Source organism: Microcebus murinus, chromosome 9 (genome assembly GCF_040939455.1).
Source record: "Microcebus murinus isolate Inina chromosome 9, M.murinus_Inina_mat1.0, whole genome shotgun sequence".
In the NCBI taxonomy this organism is placed as follows: Eukaryota; Metazoa; Chordata; class Mammalia; order Primates; family Cheirogaleidae; genus Microcebus; species Microcebus murinus.
Window position 1 is genome coordinate 7,161,914 of NC_134112.1, and position 20,367 is coordinate 7,182,280.

A 20,367-nucleotide genomic window follows, 5' to 3' on the forward strand; every position below is an offset into this window, starting at 1 on the left:
ACTAAGACAGAGACATACGATGTCAAATAGTGATAAGAGCCATGAAGATCTTGAGTAACAGTGAGAAGGGACGCTAAGTCAGAGAGGACGATTAGCTGGCCTCACTGTGGAAGAAATATCTGAGCAGAGAGCAGATGAAGTAAGGACACGAGTCATACAGGTATCTGAAGGAAGACTGCTCCCGGCCAAAGAGCAGCAAGTGCAAGGGCCTGAGGCAGAAGCATGCTGAGCACAGTCAGGAGCGGACAAGGCCTTTGTGGGTTAGCAGAACATGGAGTCGGAGCATTAGCTGGGGCCAGAACCTGAAAGGGTTTTGCATGTCAGAGTGAGTTCTGATCTTAGTCAATGGACAAGAAGATACATTGAAAAGAGTTTTAAAGGGGGAAAGGGATACAGAAATATGGCATAATCAGGTATATATTTTTTTAAAAGACCACTGAATGCATGTAGACAATGCCTCCCCACTGTGCCTCCTCTCCCTGGCAAAGGCCTGCCTCATAGTAAAAGTATGTCAAGAGTAAATGAATGTCTAAAAGAGAAAAGAAAATTAATCTCTTTGTTTTCATGAACTTTTCTGCTTAAGACAACTGTTATGAGCTGTCAACTTAATGAATCACATTTTAAAGTTAAATATGGTTAACTTGCATGTTATACAGTGACTGCTTGCAGAGGGCAGAGTGTTTTAAATGTTCACTTTTGTGGCTTTCTGGGTTTTTTTAATCACTTTTTTTTTGTAGTTTCAGAGCAGGTAGAAATCTATGAACAGGTAGTGCCATAAAATCTATCAACTCATATATCCACCAAATGCCATCTCTTCTCCCAGAGTAACACAATTTAGCACAGAGATGAAGCATAGATTACTTGTAAAGTTAAAAGAAATTAATGCTGAGTTTATTTGGGGGGTTTAAAGTTTGTCTATTTGTTCATGAACTTCCCGTTTTTTACTTAATGGCAGTGGAATTGATGGCTAATGAATTTTATTCTTGCAGTAACTGAATCTTACAAAAGAGCCAGTATCATGCACAAATATTATCTAAGTTTCTACTCTAAACTATCATCTCATAAGTCATGTTGGTTCAAAATTCTGTGATATATGTGTGTCCTGTGGATCCCTTAAAGACAGCTTTTACCTTTACAAAGGAGAGAGTTATGAGAGGCTTGGAATTGGATCAACCCAGCTCTGATATTCTTGGAACAACTCTCTCTGATCCAAAAGAATATTCAGACACTTTGTACAAACATGTCTTACTGAGGTCATTTGGTAGAAATTGAATAGAATAAGAAATTGGAGATGAGAAATTACAAGACAAGGCTATGTAACTCAGTCTTTTTCTTATCTGCTCCTGGAAAGTAGTTCAAAATCAACATGAGAAAAAAATATATACTTTCAATTTTGATAAATATTTCAAAGAGACACCCAAGAATTTGAAAAGGCTGCTAAGAAAAAAATCAAGTTCATGTGGGAGTCGCACAAAAATGTAAAAAGGAGAGATGTTAATAATAAAACTCCACCCTCCACGATCTCAGAATGCACCATCAAAAATAGACTTCTTACAGGCAAGTGGCATACTCTGAGGGGCAAAATACGTACAAGAGCATGTGTCAACTGGGTGTCAAGCTGCATGTTAAATTGGATAGTGTGTTACTGCTTCAATTCCCTTACTTGTTATTGGTCTACTCAGGCTTTCTATAACATTTCTTCTTGGTTCAATCTTGGTAAGTTGTATGCGTCCAGAAATTTATCCATTTCTTCGATGCTTTCCAATTTGTCAAAACATAGTTGTTCATAACAGTCTCTAATGATCCTTTGTATTTCTGTGGCATCAGTTACAATGTGTCCTTTTTTGCTTCTGATTTTATTTATTTGGGTCTTTGCTTTTTTAGTCTTAGTCTAGCTAAAGGTTTTCCAATTGTATTTTGTCAAAAACAAACTTTTTGTTTTGTTGATTTTTTTATTATTTTTAGTCTCAATTTCATTTATTTTTGATTTAATAAGAAATTGCCCATCAAAGAAGAGCCAGAACCTAATGGCTTCACTGATGAATTCTACAAAACATCTAGAGAAGAACTAATACCAATTCTACTCTAATTATTCCTAAAAATTAAAGAGAGGAAATACTTTCAAATTCATTCTATGAGGCCAGCAATAGTCTGATGCCAAAACCAGACAAGAATACAACAACAACAACAAAACTACAGGCCAATATCCCTGATGAAAATAAAAGCAAAAATCCTCAATAAAATAATAACAAACCAAATTCAACAATACATTAAAAAGATTATTCACCATGATCAAGTGAAATTCATCCCAGAGATGCAAGTATAGTTCAACATATGCAAATTAATAAACATGATACAACATATTAACAAAATCAAGAACAAAACCATATGATTATTTCAATAGATGCTGAAAAAGCATCTATTTGATAAAAATCAATATTCATTCATGATGAAAACTCTCAACAAATGGGGTATAAAAGTAACATACCTCAAAGCAAAAAAAGCCATATATGACAAACACATAGCTAATGCCATACTGAACAGGGAAAAACTGAAAGCCCTTCCTTTCAGATCTGGAACAAGACAAGGATACCTGCTTTTATCACTTTTATTTAACATAATACTGGAAGTCCTAGCCATAGCAATATGCGAAAAGAAAGAAATAAAGGGCATCTGAATTAGAAAAGATTATTTTCTTTGATTTGAAAAAGTCAAATAATCCTTGCTTTCAGGTGACATGATTTTACATTTAGAAAAACCTGAACCCTTCACCAAAAAACTACTAGATATGATAAACAAATTCAGTAAAGTTGCAAAATGCAAAATCAACATACAAAAATTAATAGCACTTCTTACATCAGCAATAATCTGAAAAAGAGTCCAAGAAAGCAAACCATTTACAATAGCTACAAAGAAATATGAAAAATAAATTTAATCAAAGAAGTGAAATATCTCTACAAAGAAAACTATGAAACATTGATGAAACAAATTGAAGAAGACACAAAAATGAAAAGATATCCCATGCTCAATTAACAATTTCAACAAGTAATATTGTTAAAATGTCCATACTGCCTAAAGTTATCTATAGATTCAAGGCAATCCCTATCAAAATACCAATGACATGCTTCACAGAAATAGAACCAACAATCCAAAAATTTGTATGCAACCACAAGGACCCAGAATAGCCAAAGTTATCCTGAGTAAAAAGAACAAAGCTGAAGGCGTCCTACTATCTAACTTCAAAATATACTATAAAGCTATAGTAAACAAATTAACATGGCACTAGCATAAAAAAGACACATAGACCAGTGGAACAGAATAGAGAACTGAGATATAAACTCACACGTTTACAGCCAATTCATTTTCAACATAGGAGTCACAAACATACATTGGTGAAAGGACAGTCTCTTCAATAAAATCGTGCTGGGAAAACTGGTTAACTATATGCAGAAGGATGAAACTAGACCCATGTCTTTTACCAGATAAAATAATCAACTGAAAATGGATTAAAGACCTGAAGCAATGAAACTATTAGAAGAAAACATTGGAGAAACAATTCAAGACACTGGTCTGTGCAAAGACATTTTGGGTAAGACCTCAAAAGCATAGGCAACAAAAACAAAAATAGACAAATGAAACTATATCAAGCTCAAAACCTTCTGTATAGCAAAAGAAACAATCAACAAAGTGAAGTGCCAACCTACAGAATGGGATAAAATATTTGTAAACTATTCATCAGGAAATTAATAACCAGGATATATAAGGAGCTCAAACAACTCAATAGCAAAAAATAAAAAAATAAAAGCCCAATAATCTGATTAAAGCATCAGCAAAAAACCTGAATAGACATTTCTCAAAAAACAAGGCATATACATAGCCAACGGTATATAAAAAAAATGTTCAATATCACTAATCATAAGAGAAATACAAACCAAAACCATAAGATATATCACCCAGTTAAAATGGCTATCATCAAAAAGGCAGAAAATAACAGATGCTGGTGGTGATGCAAAGAAAAGAGAAAGCTCATACTCTGTTGGGAGAAATGTAAATTAGTACAGCCACTATGGAAAACAGTATGGACTTTCTGCAAATAACTAAAAAATAGAACTATCATGATAATCTTGCAATCCTACTAAAGGATCTATATCAAAAAGAAAGAAAATCAGTGTATCAAAGAGACATCTTCAGGCCGGGCGCGGTGGCTCACGCCTGTAATCCTAGCACTCTGGGAGGCCGAGGCGGGTGGATTGCTCAAGGTCAGGAGTTCAAAACCAGCCTGAACAAGAGCGAGACCCCGTCTCTACTATAAATAGAAAGAAAATTAATTGGCCAACTAATACATACAGAAAAAATTAGCCGGGCATGGTGGCGCATGCCTGTAGTCCCAGCTACTCGGGAGGCTGAGGCAGTAGGATCACTTGAGCCCAGGAGTCTGAGGTTTCTGTGAGCTAGGCTGCCGCCATGGCACTCACTCTAGCCTGGGCAACAAAGTGAGACTCTGTCTCAAAAAAAAAAAAATAAAAAAATAAAATAAAATAAAATAAAAAAAAAAAGAGAGACATCTTCACCCCATACTTACTGCAGCCTTAGTCACAACAGCCAAGATAGGGAGTCAACTTGAGTGTCCATCAGTGGATGAATGGACAAAGAAATGCAGCATATGTACACAATGGAATACTATTTAGCCATAAAAAGAATAAAATCCTGTCATTTGCACAACATAGAAGGAACTGGAGGAATAAGCCAGGAATAGAAAGACAAATATCACATGTTCTCACTCACATGTGGGAGCTAAAAAAGTGGATCTCATGGAGGTAGAGAGCAGAATGATGGACACAGAGGCTGGGAAGGAGACAGGGGAAGAGGAGATAAAGAGAGGTTGGTTAATGGGTACAAACATAGTTTTAGACAGAAGGAGCAAGTTCTACTGGTTGATATTAATAGCACAGTAGCACAACTATAGTTAACAATAATTTGCTGTAAATTTCAAAATAGCTAGAAGAGAAGCTTTGGAATGTTCCTAACACAAAGAAATGATCATAATTTAAGGTTATGGATATCCCAATTACCCCAATTTGATCATTACACATTGTATACATGTATCATGTTATCACAAATACTCCATAAATATGTACAACTATTATATATCAATAGAAAAAAGAACAAAAACAGTTTTTAATTAGATAGTGTGAGAAGCCACTTCTGCCCCTAGACTCTACTTCCAGGGAAACAGGAGGGATGGCTATGCGGGGAATCCACATATTTACAGGAAGCATCCTGTCTTATGTACTGGAAGCACCCTATCTTTTTGGAAATGGAAAAGAGAGCCTTTGCACTGTATGGCCATTAATGTCACCTGGTCCTAACCACCAACAGGACCCTCTTGCAGATACCGGGTCAGGAATGCCCAATTCATTCCAGGTGAGTAATAATCACAACAAAAGTTTAGCACATTTGTACAACCAATAAAAGAAGGTTGAGCTGGGCGTGGTGGCTCACGCTTGTAATCCTAGCACTCTGGGAGGCCGAGGCAGGCGGATTGCTCAAGGTCAGGAGTTCAAAACCAGCCTGAGCGAGACCCTGTCTCTACTATAAAAATAGAAAGAAATTAATTGGCCAACTAATATATATATATAAAATTAGCTGGGCATGGTGGCGCATGCCTGTAGTCCCAGCTACTCGGGAGGCTGAGGCAGTAGGATTGCTTGAGCCCAGGAGTTTGAGGTTGCTGTGAGCTAGGCTGAGGCCACGGCACTCACTCTAGCCTGGGCAACACATGCCAAAAAGATGGTGACATGGAACAGATGAAAATAGTGGATATATTTTTTGCCATCAATCTAAAAAGATTTAATAAGGCAAGCCCATTATTAAAGAAACATTTTATGGCAGAATTGTTAGAACTGAGTTGATGAGATGGTAAGATATCAAAAGGATATAAAATGTGAAAGAGATGAACAAAAATAACCATCAGACAAATGATGATAAAACTGGAAGAAAAACAAGGGCAAACTGATATTTCACAATATACAGTAAGGGACAAAGAAAATAAACATGAGAAATGTAACTAAAGGAAACAAAAATAAAGATAAGGTTTCAAAGAATCAAGAACATTTTATTGATTACACATGCAGGGAAAAGAAATTCATGCAATTAGACTTCCTGAAAAAGAAAAACTAAGTGTCAATTTGTTAAAGCTAGCCTGGCTTGGGTGAGGCAAAGTCATTACTTATAACCAAAATGTTTGTACCCCCATAATATCCTGAAAAAATAAATAAATAAATAAAAAATAAAAGAGTTTTCATTAAGAAAACTAAGTCTACATAAGATGAGTCATGGAAAATTATCCTAGAATGGTCAATGTAATGAAATGTACTCTAGTAATATTTATTGAATTTTCAAGTTACTGGCAGCTTGTCAAAATTACCAAGTCATACAAAAAAGGGGAAATATCAAGGGGGCCTCATATTTTTCCATAACAATTTTCAAAGCCAAATTTAATAGAGTTAAATTTATAAAATATATAAGGAAAGAGTGAACCAAGGATTTCATATCCAGCCAAGATGTCTTTCAAATATAAATGCCACAATGAGTTTTAAGTATGTTAGAATTCAGATTATATTATTTTATGAGATCTTCATAAGGAAAATTACTAGAACACAAGCTTTAATCCACTGAATGATGACTGGTAAACTATAGTAAAAGGGCTAATGGTAAACAATGAATACATTTTCTAGTAAAAGTAAGACTAAAACAAAAATAGAAATTAAGGTAACAAGATAGATTGGAAATATAATAGTCTCTGAAATGTAGAAATGATGTAAAAAGTAAATTGAAGAATAAAGGGAAATTATTTAGAGAGGAAGAATAAGTTGGTGCATGCCAAAATCAAAGGCTATTTGTTGAAATATTGAAGAATATAGAATATTAGTATAAGTATCTTGAACAGTATGACATTACGTAGGATAATAATAGCAACTAAAATTGCTTGATGGAGAAGAGAAACTATATGATGAAGTAAGAGAAAATATTTTAAGTTTTTTTTGTTCATGGTAAATACAAATAGTTGATATTATTTATTTAAAGTTATAACTACAAGGTTACTACTAAGACAATAATAAAACATTACCAAACATTAGTTTAAAAGCAAAACTATAAATATAAAAAAAACAAGATAGAAGACTATATATGTATATATTTATATTTGCATTTATGCTATTAAAGGGTTAATGTCACCTATATAAGAAGCTATATGATGCATACAAAAGACAGAAGTGAAACAAAATAAAAATTTTAAATGAAAAGATTGGCAAAGGCCTACCAAGAAAATGGAAATACCAAAAGAAAAAAAGAGAGAGAAAGATAAAGAGAAGAAAGACAAAAAACAAAGTTCACCACTTTAATTAAAAATTACACAAGGTATAATTATGTCCACAAAGCATTAAATAAGATCCAGAGCACAATTATTCATAGTGATACACACAGTAACATAGTACCAATATTCAAAAGCCAACCACTGCCGGAAGAAGTAACAGGGACAACCAAGAAATGGAGGACTATAATTTACCTATCTTGTTCAAAGACAGATCAAGAGGATATAAATTAAGGATAGAGAAATCCTAACTAACATAACTAGCACAGACAAAATTCTCTGACTTGAAAATAGGGAATTATAAATTCTTTGCAACTGCCCATGAATCATTTATAAAAGTAGATTATATATTAGTTGACAGAGAAAAATGCCATAAGTCCAAAAGTTAAAATAATAAAGATAATATTTTTGATGGGAATACAAAGATTATTATTTGGTAACAGAATTTGGTGACTTACTATATGGATTTTTTGGATTTTTTCAATCTGATAGGTGAAAATGTGCTCTTATAGAATAGACTTAACTTGAAATTTTCTTATTACAAGTAAACTGAGTAATTTTTCATATGTTTAAAAGTCCTGAGACTTTCCACTTGGAAATTAAAAGAAGTTTTATTTAAACAGCTCTTGAGTCAAAGAGAAAATAAAAACCTGTATTGTAAGTATGTAGAAAATAATGGATTTCTAACTGCATATCAGATCTATGAGTTTTAAAGTAGTGGTTAAAAAAGTCACATTAAGTAACTACATAAATTTAGGAGAAAAAGAGCCCTAAACATAAATATTAAACATCACTCTCAGGTCACATAAGAAAGAACATAATACATTGAAGGTGTATGTACAATAAGGAAGCAATAAAAATAAAAGCATAAATAAGTTAGAAAAGACAAGAAAAAGAGAATGGATAAAGTCTGAATATGGTTCCTTGAAAAAGAAAACAAGAATGAAACAACTTGTGCACATAATGAATTTTAGAAATCAGGAAAGAGAAAGCATGTTCAAGAAAGAGTAACCACAGGAAGAGAGGAAATGAAGGAGGACAGGGTGGAAGAAAGCAGGAGGAGAAAATGATTTCCTGCCTTGACTTCACTTCCTGTCCAGGATCTTAATAATTGGGAGGGGCTTATATTTAAAGATGAAGCATTATACATCTCTACCGACTTCTGCACTGGGTAGCAGGTCCTAAAGGGCTTTTCTGGTTCTCGTGCATTAGGGGTCCCCCAAGAGCAGGGTGACAAAAGAGTAGATTTCAGTAGTAGTTCTCTCATCTTAATAAGCTCTCCAAGCTTCTTGATGGCAGTTTTAGAGTAGGAGACTAGGAGACGAGGCTGAGCCTAGATGCAGGGGCTTGCAGAGTGAGGGCAGGTGTTGAAGTCTAAGTGAAGAGGGACTGATAACCACAGACAACTTACAATATAATTTGGCTAATTACAATATAATTTGCATTGTGGTTTTAAAATTTCTCCACCCTTGAAATCACCATGACAGTCCTGAAACAACTATATAAAGTATGGAAACGGGAAGGAACCCAATTCTAGAAGTTACTACCCAAATTCTTAGTAAAAACTAACCCCTTAACTTTGAATATTACTCCCCTCAATTAGTGAAACTTCATAAGACAAAAACATCTTCCTTTAGCGCCTGCCCACTGCCTCTCGTGAGGGAGTGTACTTTCGCTATCAGTAAAGCCGTTTGCTTTTGGCTTGCATAGTGCATCCTGAAACGCTTTTCTCCAGCAATCACCAAGAACCTGAACATGCCTCCCCTGGGAGGCCATTAGTATTAATAGCAGGACTACATCTTTTTTCACTACCACGTGTATGTCAGGCAACTACAGTGCCTGACACAAAGCAAGTGTTTCATAAGCAGTTCTCAAATGACTAAATATCACAAATACTTTCATGCTAACTCTTGGCAAAAATTTCCCATTTCTAGTATGTAAACCATGCATCACAATGACAAAGAATGGGGCAAATAGTCCCCAAACAAAACATAAATAAACAGCTGTTGTTTTAGAACAGAATATTAAGCATTTTTTTTCTTTACTTTCTCTACATTGATAATCACTTGTTTACAAAACTAACAATAAAAAAAGCAACATTAAAATCAGGGATGTCTTAGTCACTTCAGAAATAATATTGTCCTATTATCAGAAAGTATGAATCAAATTAATATGTTCCAGAATCTTCTCTGTACTCATCCCTTCTCTGGAACCTGAACAAAAGCACTATCAATAAACTTCACAAGTAGGAAATTAAACTCTCTTATTTCTTTAAGCCTTTTTAAAAGGATACTCTGATCTTCAGAAACATTTAATTGTCATCATTTCTTTTTCTGCAGGTGGGACACCCTTGATTTACATTTTAATGAGTCCTTGTTAATTGTGTTTTATCTGCTGCTGGTCTCTATTAGCACCATCAGTGAGTTCAAAGACAGAAAAGTGATGAGCATGTTGAATCAAAGTCACACTAAGGAAGAGCCTCCCTGAGAAACTGGCTTTTGTTTTGCTCAGCACACAGGACTTTGGCTGGAGCGTAGGGAGGTGGGAAATTCCCAGCCTCCACTTGTCGCATCAGCCTGGCCTCTGCCTCTCTCCACCTGACCCCACCACCACTGCCACCCACGACCAGCAGCCCTCACCATCCGAGGAGAGCCCAGGGCACCAGTGGCGGAAGCCACTGAAGAGAAGGACCAGGGAGCTGGCCTCTGCTCTCCCACTTCCCCTCCCCCTCGGGAAACCGGGTGAGCAGATCCACGTTGCTCCTGCTGCTTGCAGCTCCCAGCTTCCATGGCCTTCCTCAGCACAGCCAGCTAGAATGTGTTGCGATCTGTGATTTGGATGGGGAGGGGAGGTCAGGGAAGGAGTGGAGTAAGGGACATTTAAGACTCAAGTGTGGGCTGGGTGCCTGACTCAGCCTTTGCCAGAGCAATGCATAGAAGCACGCGCACTTCCCCAACTACAAACAAAGGGAACTGTGCAAGTTCATTCTTCATCGTATTGTTCCAGTTCATGTGACTCACTTGGGACAGTCAGGGAGGAGGGGGGTAGCCACCTGCATCCGTACCTCTCTGAATACACCATCATCCAAAAACATCAGACTTGTCTTGACTTTCAGCATTAGGAGGTGGAAGAACTTTCTGACAGTCAGAGCTGACCGGAAACAGAGTGGGCTGCCACTCAGAGTGTCCCATCTGCTCACAGTGCCTGGCATTGCCCCTTCTTGGGCTTTTCTTAAGCAGGATGATTTGCTGTGTACTACGAGCCAAAGAGCTGGGCAGGTTAGCAATTAACATCCTGTGCAAGGTGACGAGACTGATACCCAAAACTGTCAAATAACTGGCCCAACGTCCTGCAACCAGCAACTGGCAAAACTGGAACCCAAATGCAGTTTTTTCATCCCAGTTCTCTCATTAGCTCAAGTCTGAGATTCTAAGGGGATCCCAGAAACCCAAAAGAGATTGTATAACCCTAGAAGGTAAGACTCACTAACCCAGCATGTCTGAACAAGCAAACTTTGGGAACTGTAATTCAGACTTCTGGGTAATAAAAATTCTTTTTAGCAAAAAGTTCCCCTCTATTTTGCTTGGTAGGGGAAGGCAGGAAGCCAATCGGCCACACCCACAGCACCTGTGCCTTGAAGTCTTTCCCTCTCTCCCTTGTTAGACACGAATGCATGTTACCCGCTGTTGTAAGCAGGGAGTTTCCTGAGCTCAGGAATTGCCTGGTGTCCATCTCTGCATTCCTCCCACCACCTGGAAAAGTCCATGTCATACACTGGGCATGGAAAACATCATTTTTGAATGAATGAATGAAGAAATAAATATATGAGTGAATGAAGGCACTGAAATGATATATCAGAAGCAGAGCACACAGTGCTAGATGAATCTGTTTTAGAATGTGGCTAGGACTATTCTTCATTGCAAACCACTGTGTGGTTTACCATAAAACAGTTGTCAACTCTGGCCCGGAGGCACTAAATACACATGCCCCATGTGACCATCAACACACCCCACACGTTTCTAAACTCCCACACAGCCCACGTTAAGAGTGACTGCTGACATCCGAGCTCCGACTCGGACGTAAGACAACATGCCAGACTTTCTAACACAGTGGAGAGAAATGGCAGCCCAGTGAGCAAGGCTCCAGCGCAAAGTGCTTAAAAGTAGCAAGTGGCAATTAATAGTTCGTGAGGAGTGAAGGGCACTCAGGTGCCACGAGACCTTGGGGAGATAACCTATCTGGGTCTCCATTTCTTCAGCTGTACTTATAAGGCACTCCTTAGAGGATAACGGGGATGATGTTCTTGAAGACGCGATACAATTTTAAGAGAAACGTGATTATTGCTGCCGTTGAGGAAAAGAACGGGGAGAAACTGATTAAACGACGCCTGAGGCTTTAGCAAGATGCCGCCCTCCTCTGCCCCACGGGAGCGTGCGTCTGCAAGAGCTGCGTGGGCACAGGAAGGCGGAGAACTGGGAACTGTAACGGGGTCTTCCTTCCGCTTCCCACCGAAGTCTGTGCAGTTCCCTGCGGGCCCTCACTGGGCCAGGGCAGGGCCTGGGGCAGGGACGGGGCTCCCAACACTGAGCTCTGAGGGACGTCAGGAACGGGACTTCTGCCGGGAACGACGGCCAGGCCGCATGGAAGAGAGGGGTTTCGTCCGCTCACTGGAAGGAGAGCCCGAGGAAAGAAACAAGCAAAATGTCTGGGACGAGGGGTCCTCTCGCCGGGCTCTTGTGGCTCAAGCTGACTTTTTTAAAGACGGAATTTGACATTTCAAGTGTGAATGGCTGTCAACCCTTCCCTCTCCGCTTCCCCCAAGGCAGGACCGGGTCCAGACGCAGCAGCTCCGGGGCGCGGCCGTGGCTCAGCCAGAGCCAGCTCGCTGCCTTCTCCCGGCCTCCCCCAGCCCAGCGACTGCGAACCGCAGCCAGAACGCAGCGGGGGAAATGCCAGGTGCCCTTTCAAAGAATATTCTTTTTGCATATAAAACAATTCTGGAGGATTGTTATATTTCTGTTCTCTGAAAACCTTTTCAGTAAGTTGGCTTACTCTTTGAAGCAATACATTAACCTTTGAAATCTTTATTCATGAAGTTCACCCCTGTTCCAATCACAGAGACGCCCTGTGATGACCACCCATGAATCTGGGGTCTTGCAAGTAACGCATTTCACAAAGCCCCTCCCTACCCACCCCTGCGGTCTCAGGGCAGCATTTCCCGGTGCACGCCCCTCAAACATCAGTTCCGTGGGATGCTGATAGGTATTATACGAAAAATATGAAAAAATAAAAATGAAGGCAAGAGAGATCTGTGCACAAGGAAGAAGGGAAATTCTCGGTTAATAAAGTGAAGCGGGTGTGGTTGCCGTGGACGCGCTGCCGTGCCCCACCCGTGCTGGTCTCGCCCCTCGGCTGCGCACGGGCACAGCCCCCCTCTCTGTATACACCAGCTTTCCAGTGTTGCTGGACTATTCTCCTTAGCAGCCTACATTAAAAAAATGAAGAAAAGAACATCTTCCCCGATTCCCCTATATCTACTGCCCATTTCTTCCCACTTACAGCAAAACTCCCGAGAGATTTCTCTCCAGTTCTGCTCCTGCAAGTCTCCCCTCCGCGCGTGCACCCCAATCCCACCACGTGATGGAAGCTGCTCTCTGCGGAGTGCCCGATGACGGGCGCACTGCTAGATCCCGCGGCCGAGTTCCTGTCTTCACTCGACACGCTTGAGCACCCTCCTTCCCGGAGTCACTTGCTCAGCGTGGCCTCCACAACCCCACCCTCTGTAGGTTTTCCTCCTGCCTCAGTGATGCTTTCTCCATCTCCTCTTCTCCAGACCCCTTCGGGCCGAGGCCTGGCACGTGGCCTTGGCCCTGCTTGTTTCTCTGTCTGTTCTTTCTCCCGTGGTCATACCGTCCAGTCCCAGAATCCTAAATACCATCAAGGTGGTGAAGACTCCTGGATTAATAGGGCCAGCTGGATCTCCCCAGCCTTCTAGAAAATATGCCTCCTTAACATGTCTTTTGGGTTTCTAAAAGGCAACTAGGCATGTCCCAAACTGAATTTCTATTCTTATCCTCTACATCTTCTCCATCAACAGTTGTTTCTAGCATAGTTGGTTCCAGCCAGTTACTTGGACCAAAATAAGGGCATCTCCCTTGATGCCCTGCTGTCACCCTCATCCAGCCTTTTGGTGATTCTGTCGCCTCTACCTTCTGGGTGCAACCAGAATCTGACCACTTTTCTCTGGCTTCCCTGCTACCGTGCTGAACCAAGCTGCCATCGCCTCTCACCTGGGTTGCTACGCCAGCCTTCTAAAGGCTTTCTCTGCTCCCACACCTACCCCTACACACTCTTTCCCACGCAGCAGCCTAAGCAAGGCCTTTACAGTATGGCTTAGATGGTAACATTCCTTCTCAGAACCCCCCAGCACGGCCTCTTGTGTCACCCAGGTGCCCTGCAACCACCAATCTGCGGCCAATCCTTGACTTCATCTCCTGTCCTCTCACCCTCATTCACGCTGCTCCATGCCCCTTCACATGCACCCAGCCACTCCTGCCACAGGGCCTTTGCTCTGCCTGTTCCTCTGTTCCTCTGTGTTTCTGTCACCCTCCAAGTCTTTGCTCAAAGACTTCCGGGCAAGGTCCGCCCACCCAGCTCCCAGCGTCCCTGACTTTGCTCCTCCTACTGTCCACACCTGCGTGGCTCTTCCCGCCTTCAGACTGTCAAGGCATTCTTCACTGTGCTGTGGACGCTGCTTCCCTGGACGGTTAGTGCCACAGGAGCAGGGGCTTCACCTGCTCCCTTCACTGATTCACCCCCAGCCTCGAGACTCACAAATAGTACGTAAGTGTCATTGAATAAATCTATACATTAATGAACACGTAGCTCATTCTGTAAGCAGCAGGAAACCACTAAAAAAAATGTAACAAGTGTGGTCTATGGTCTAAAGTGTACTTAGGGACTTTTCCTCAAGTGGCTGAGTTCTTGCAAGATCTTAGACTGCCTCAGTCATTGAAGGTACACTAAGCCCTCAAGAAAGGGAAACTTTTTGAAACTAGACATAAGAAAGATATACAACGATGAGAGGTCTCAAAGATTTAAGTGTTTCAAAGAACTAAAATACTTCTTTACCTTCACCAAAGAAGTAAAACAGTATTTCTGAGGAGTTATGTTGTGGCATCCCAGAAGTAGACCAAGAAGTAATTCCATGAATCACAGCTGGGCGTTGCACTAACCCCAACGTCCTAGGCAAAGATGTTTCTCATACACAAGAATTTAGCTTCAAAGTATGAAAAAGGCACATCTTCATCTATCTCATTCAATGTCTCCTTGCCATCCTCTTCAATGTCTGCTGACCAAGCGCCGTGGTCAGCAGATATGGAAACCTGACTGTTCCTGCCACCGGCTTTCCGTCCGCACATCCACAGGGGCCTCCGCTGTCCTCCCCAGCACGCCTTCCTGGGAACTCCTGCGTCAGGGTGGGCAGAGCAAAGCCCTGCCTTCCTCCTGCGAGCAGGAGCGGAGGGAACTTTCTCCTTCCCACCCACATCGGTGATGCTGTCTTCCACGGATGGAGATCATAGCATACGTTGGAGACAAAATAAAACTGTCAAAAGGAGACTTTTTTCTGAGACTCGCCTTTTTAAAAAATAGCACCATAAAATGTTGACTTCCCCAAGTATCTAACACAGGTCATTAATTCTCAGAACTCTCAGTGTCCGAGGTAGGTGAGAAGCATGTGCGCGTGACACCCAGCAGCAGCACTGCTCCTGGTTTCCGCTCTCAGTGCTGTCACCTCCAAGCAAAATGCCTTAGAAGCAGAAAATCACTGGCTGAAAATGTTCAAAGCCAAAAATATCATCACTCTGAAATGAAAGGATAGCTTTCATTTCACAAAGAAGGAGATGAAGAAGCTTACCAACAATCTGCTAAGGATGCAGTCCCTGGGTGAAAGTGACACCTTGCTCTCTTTCCTCCTCACCCTTGCTTCTCCCCACATACAACAATACCCTGAGAGAAGCTCAATCAGGCCGTCTTTAGCCTTTTTCCTTCTAGGTTGGCCAGATATGATGTACAAGTCATATCACTAGGCAGGAAGAAGGGCGTAAGACGTCAAGTCACCTTTCCTTGCAAATGTGGCCCCCAACCACCTGGAGTGGCAGTCCCATCTTCTGCTCTTGGCCCACTGCTCTGGGAGTTGGGGATGGGATGTGGCATCACCACCCTGTCTCACTGAAGAACGAGGGTCTGTCCCTGTTCTCAGAACACTCAAGACTGTCCCTTTAACAACCTTACATTCAGCCACTTGTTCTGCTTTTGATAGAGCTCAGGAGAGGGGCATCCTAGAGCCAGCATGCAAGGACTGCAAGTGACCTGCATTAGCCGGGGCCAGGTGTGGGAGTGGGATGCCCATGGAACAGCACCCGTCCTGCAGAAAGGGAGGCGTGGAGGCCGAGCCAGCAGCAGTGTGGCTCGTGCCCTCTGATGTGCTTTGACGTCCTCCACCCTCGGTCCCACCTAGGTGTCCAAGCTCACCCTCGTGTTCACTGAGCCCCCATCAGACCACAAGTGCAGACCTCCGCTGCACTTGGCCAGCGCCCGCTGCCTGGCCCGGCCTCCCCCGTGGTTCTCCTCCAAGTCTCCCTGCCCAGCCGGAGCCCTTCACTGAGCTTCCCCTCTCGGTCCCCGTGCAGACGTCACCAGCCAAACCACACGATTTGACTACTAAGTATCCTCAGGTTTCACATGGTACCTAAGCCACGCCGAGGCCTCTGTGGAGCCCTCACCGCTCTGCACAGCACGCTGCCTGCTTTTCTAAGGACTTGCACTGAAGAGGAAACAGCCTGCCTTTGTTCCCCCAGGTTTACGTGGGCGGGGTCTTTTCTCAGACATGCGCAGCCCTGTGAATACTGTTCCTCAAATTTATTCCAAGGGTATTTAAGACTGAAGATGCCTGATGCCAAATGTGAAGCTCCACTCGATCACATTATCTCAGCCACTGTATTTCTCCTACCTAGATAGCTCAAGCATGTAACAAATGAACCTTAAGAAATTCAAAAGGAGGTTGGACTTTTTAAAAAATGCTCTCTGGAATGACTACAGAAAGAAATCAAAGGGGCTTCTCCACTCCTCTGTCCAAACACACAGCCCTTCTCGCTGCGGCGGGCGCGGCCGGGCGGGGTGGCCCCGACTGCAGGCTACTCACAGGTCGCTGGTGTGGCAGGGGTAGGGCATCGCCTGCGTCTGCGCCGCGGGCTCCGGGGCTTCCTGCCCTGTCTGCACCGCTACGACAGCTCTTTCGATCACGTCTTGCAGCGGGGCGAAGATGTAGTTGTATTTGAACCCGTCAGCTGGTAGACTCTGAGGGTGGAACTTCCAAGAAGGATTTTTTACCACATCTGTCCTCATGCTGTATAAGACACTCGTCCGAATCGTGTATGTGACGTGCGGTGGCAGTTTGAGGCTCTCCGATCTGAACTTCTTGCCTAGTAAGGAACTGTTGAATATGACACCTAATGGCAGAAAAGGAAAAAACTGAAGCAGCATCACAACTTAGGGAGGGGCTGACACCACTCTGCGCTGGGTCAGAGCGGAAAGCTGGCAGGACTGCGAGGGACCCCACTCCTACACGTACGGCCAAGCCCCAGGGCGGCAAATCAGTCACACAGGCAATCGGTGGTGAGCTCGAACGAAGACCTCCCGACTCCTGGTCCAGTGCTGCCTTTTATTTAATAAAACCATGCAGCAGTGTCGCCAACACAAAGAAATTATTTGTTTGGTATCTTTTGTAGGACATCAAAAAATACATGAGGCTGTTCAAGTCAAGCATTTCTTCTCTTGAGTGGCAGATAAAACTAAATGTGCAGAGTTCGTCTCATTCATAATTTAAATACAGGGATTCTGTTTCCTGCCACATGCATTCTTTGAATTTCATGCATAAAGCTCATTATGGGCTGAATTGTCGGCCCCCTCCCCCAAGCTCTGCCAAATTTAAATGTCGAAGTCCTAACCCTTAGTATCTCAGAATGTGACCAACCATATTTGGAGACAGGATCTCTCAAGTGGTATCAAGTTAAAACGAGTCAATTAGGTGGGCCCTCATTCAATATGAGGGTGCCTTATGAACAGGGGACATTTGGGCACAGCGAGGTTGGAGGAAGACGTTGTGAACACACACAGAGAGAAGACGGCCGTTGCAAGCCAGCAAGAGTGCCCTGGAGAAGACCCTTCCCTCTCCCTCTGCAGACAGAAAACCATGGAGGCCTTGATCTTGAATTTCTAGCCTCCAGAACTGAGAGACAATTAACTTCTGCTGTTTAAGTCCATGACAGTTTGTTACAGCAGCCCTAGCCAACAAATACAAGGCCTCAATTAAAAATAATTAAATGTTTACTCAAAAAGAATATGAGAGCACACATCATGTTTATCTTGAATAGGTGAACAATTAATAATGGAGTTGAAGTGACCATTGTCTTTTCTCCTCGCTCAATGAGGACATCAAGATACTATGATAAAAATAAAGGTGATGGAGGAAATTAGAGTATACATTTAATCAGGAAAAGTACAATTTATCATGTGGGATTTAACCGGGGCATGATATCATGAAGCAGTAAGTCCAGAGGTAAGGAAGGGTGCTGGTCTCAGGATGATGAAAATGCCATTAGCCATTACAGTAAATATACATCTTTTTGTTAACTCAATGCAAATATTTCTGCTTTATGTTTATGTTTTGTCTGGAAAGGACTTCTTTTCTTTCTGAGCCATCATAAGGCACCCTCAGGGAGAAATACGCAAAATGACAATGTATTAGAGCTGGCACCCTTGCAAACATACTTTTCATTGCAAACTTACTGGCCAAGAAGTTGTTCTGCTGCATGAGCTCCTGTGCTTTAGTCTCCAGGATGTCGACAGACTCCACAGCCTGGAAACGGTCCAAGGCCACACAGGAAGAGAGGTTGACCAAGATGCTGCCCAGGAGGCGGAAGCGCCCAGCCCCTGCGTGGCTGAACATGCCATCCAGCATCCCTCCTAAGGAGAGCAAACAGATTAGGACAGATCAACTTCTGTTCCGCCCCAGTTCCTCCTGCTCGTAGAGTGGAGATAGCACAAATGAATTTGGAAATGAATATGAATTCCTTCACTAAAAAATGGCTCCAAAGAGTCAAATTTTGTTCACATGCAAAATTTGCCACTTACTTGCTGAGTGTAAACTCTCTCATAGTATAGACATTCTCTGTGGCACTGATATTTACATGTAAATAAAAAGAAAACAGTAACAGCCCAAAAGGTGGCACTGCAGACCCAGGGGGTGTCAGCCTGGGGGAGGAGACGGCAGGAGGAACAGGAGGAGGAAACCTCTACAAGCGGTAGGGAAGAGCCTTTCACAGACAGCTCAGCAGAGTTTCAGGGGGGAAAAACTGATGCTCCAACCTGGAGTCGAATAATCCTAAAAAAAATGCCTTCCCTGAAGCAGCAAGCACTTTGGGAAAGTAATTTTATAACATTAATTTTGCAGAACCAATTATCAAGGAGCATTGACACTGAGGAAACCAAATCCTCATGCCCTCTCCGTCCTAGATCTGCGCGTTGGAAATGGAAATACAAATATCACAGATTAAAGTTGGCAACATCTTATCGACTGTGGATGCCGAACAGTAAACATTTTTCAGGGCAGAACTCTGAGCACGTCTCGATATGCTCACTCCGGTTTCAGGAAGGAGCTGGGAAAACCAGTCACCGGGAGTACGGCAGGCCCAGAAGAATGCCATAACCTGCAGAGGGGAAGCGGCAGGAGAGATCCCAGAGTCCCTGGGTGGCACAGCCGTGGGGCAGTCGCTCGGGGCCCTGCCAGCAGGAGGTGGTCACAGAGCAGGGCCACCCCATCGCTACAGGGGGGGGCCTCCCTACGCGGGGTGCAAGGGGAAGCGGCTCTGCTGGGCCCCGGCCTGTGAGAAAGATGCTCCTCTGGTCAGCGTGATGCTCACAGCAGAGACGTCTCCACCCGCCCTGGGCCTGGACCCTATTCAGACCCAGAGAGTCTTTTTTTTTTTTGTCTTTACTGCTCAAGACCTTATAAAGAAAATAGAAGAACTGAGATCACCTGAACCTACCTGGAAACATGCCAACATGTTTTCAGACACCCACAGCCTGCACACTAACACGCAGCAAGCTGTAAAACTATGTAGACAAAATCACAGTTTGGGACAACTGTCAGCTGCCAGGGACCACTTTCTTGGCTACAGGAGCTGCTTAATCTCATCTCAGATAGTGGTGAGCCCTCAGCACTGACACACGGTCCTCTCATAAAGGAACTAGTTTACAGCTAGCTCCCACCCAGCCCCGCACCTATTAGACTGAACGTAATCGTGCATGGGAAATACAAGTAAGAAAGAAATACAAGCATGATTAGAACCTTGTGTAACAGGGCTTACAAGTATACATGACATGTAATCTTTTCAGCACCTTTTCATGTTACAGAAGAATATTATATAATTCTTGGCAAGAGTTGACTGGCTGACACTCTGGATCTATATTATTTTGCTCTTAAATACCCAGGTGCATTCTCTACCCAACAATGTTTGATGGTCACTCCTGGGAGGACTGTCATCAGGCAACCCCACACCTGACTTCCGACACGAGCATCCCACTGGAGCTCAGGAACACCCCAAGGAATGGGAGCTCCCCAGGCGCACCTTCAGTGTCAACCCTCGACTTTGTTCCTCTCCTCCATGGTCTGGGGGAAGCCTCTGCCTTCAGGCCTTGCCAGCTGCCTTCCATTGTATGGTGGCAGACAAGGATCTGCCCCTGCCTTCCCTCTGTATGCAGACCCTGCTTGCCTGGCCTTCCTCCATCCCACTGACTTCTTGAATGCTCCAGACTGACAGGTGAGGCAGCTCCCCCCACCCAAGCCCACGGCCATCCTCCACCCCAGCCAGGAGCATGCCTGCCCTCCCAGTGGGCATTTGTCCCAGGACGCGGCAGCACTGGCCTCTACT

At 42.8% G+C, this 20,367-nt stretch overlaps 1 protein-coding gene across 1 annotated transcript in view; it reads right to left on the minus strand.

The window, feature by feature from the left end:
- The window catches only part of ABCA13 (ATP binding cassette subfamily A member 13), a 470,652-nt gene that overhangs the window by 283,392 nt on the left and 166,893 nt on the right, over nt 1–20,367 (minus strand). Inside the window, 2 exon segments of the mRNA XM_020289932.2 lie at nt 16,578–16,884; nt 18,224–18,400. Coding sequence (XP_020145521.2) covers nt 16,578–16,884; nt 18,224–18,400 — 484 coding nt within the window.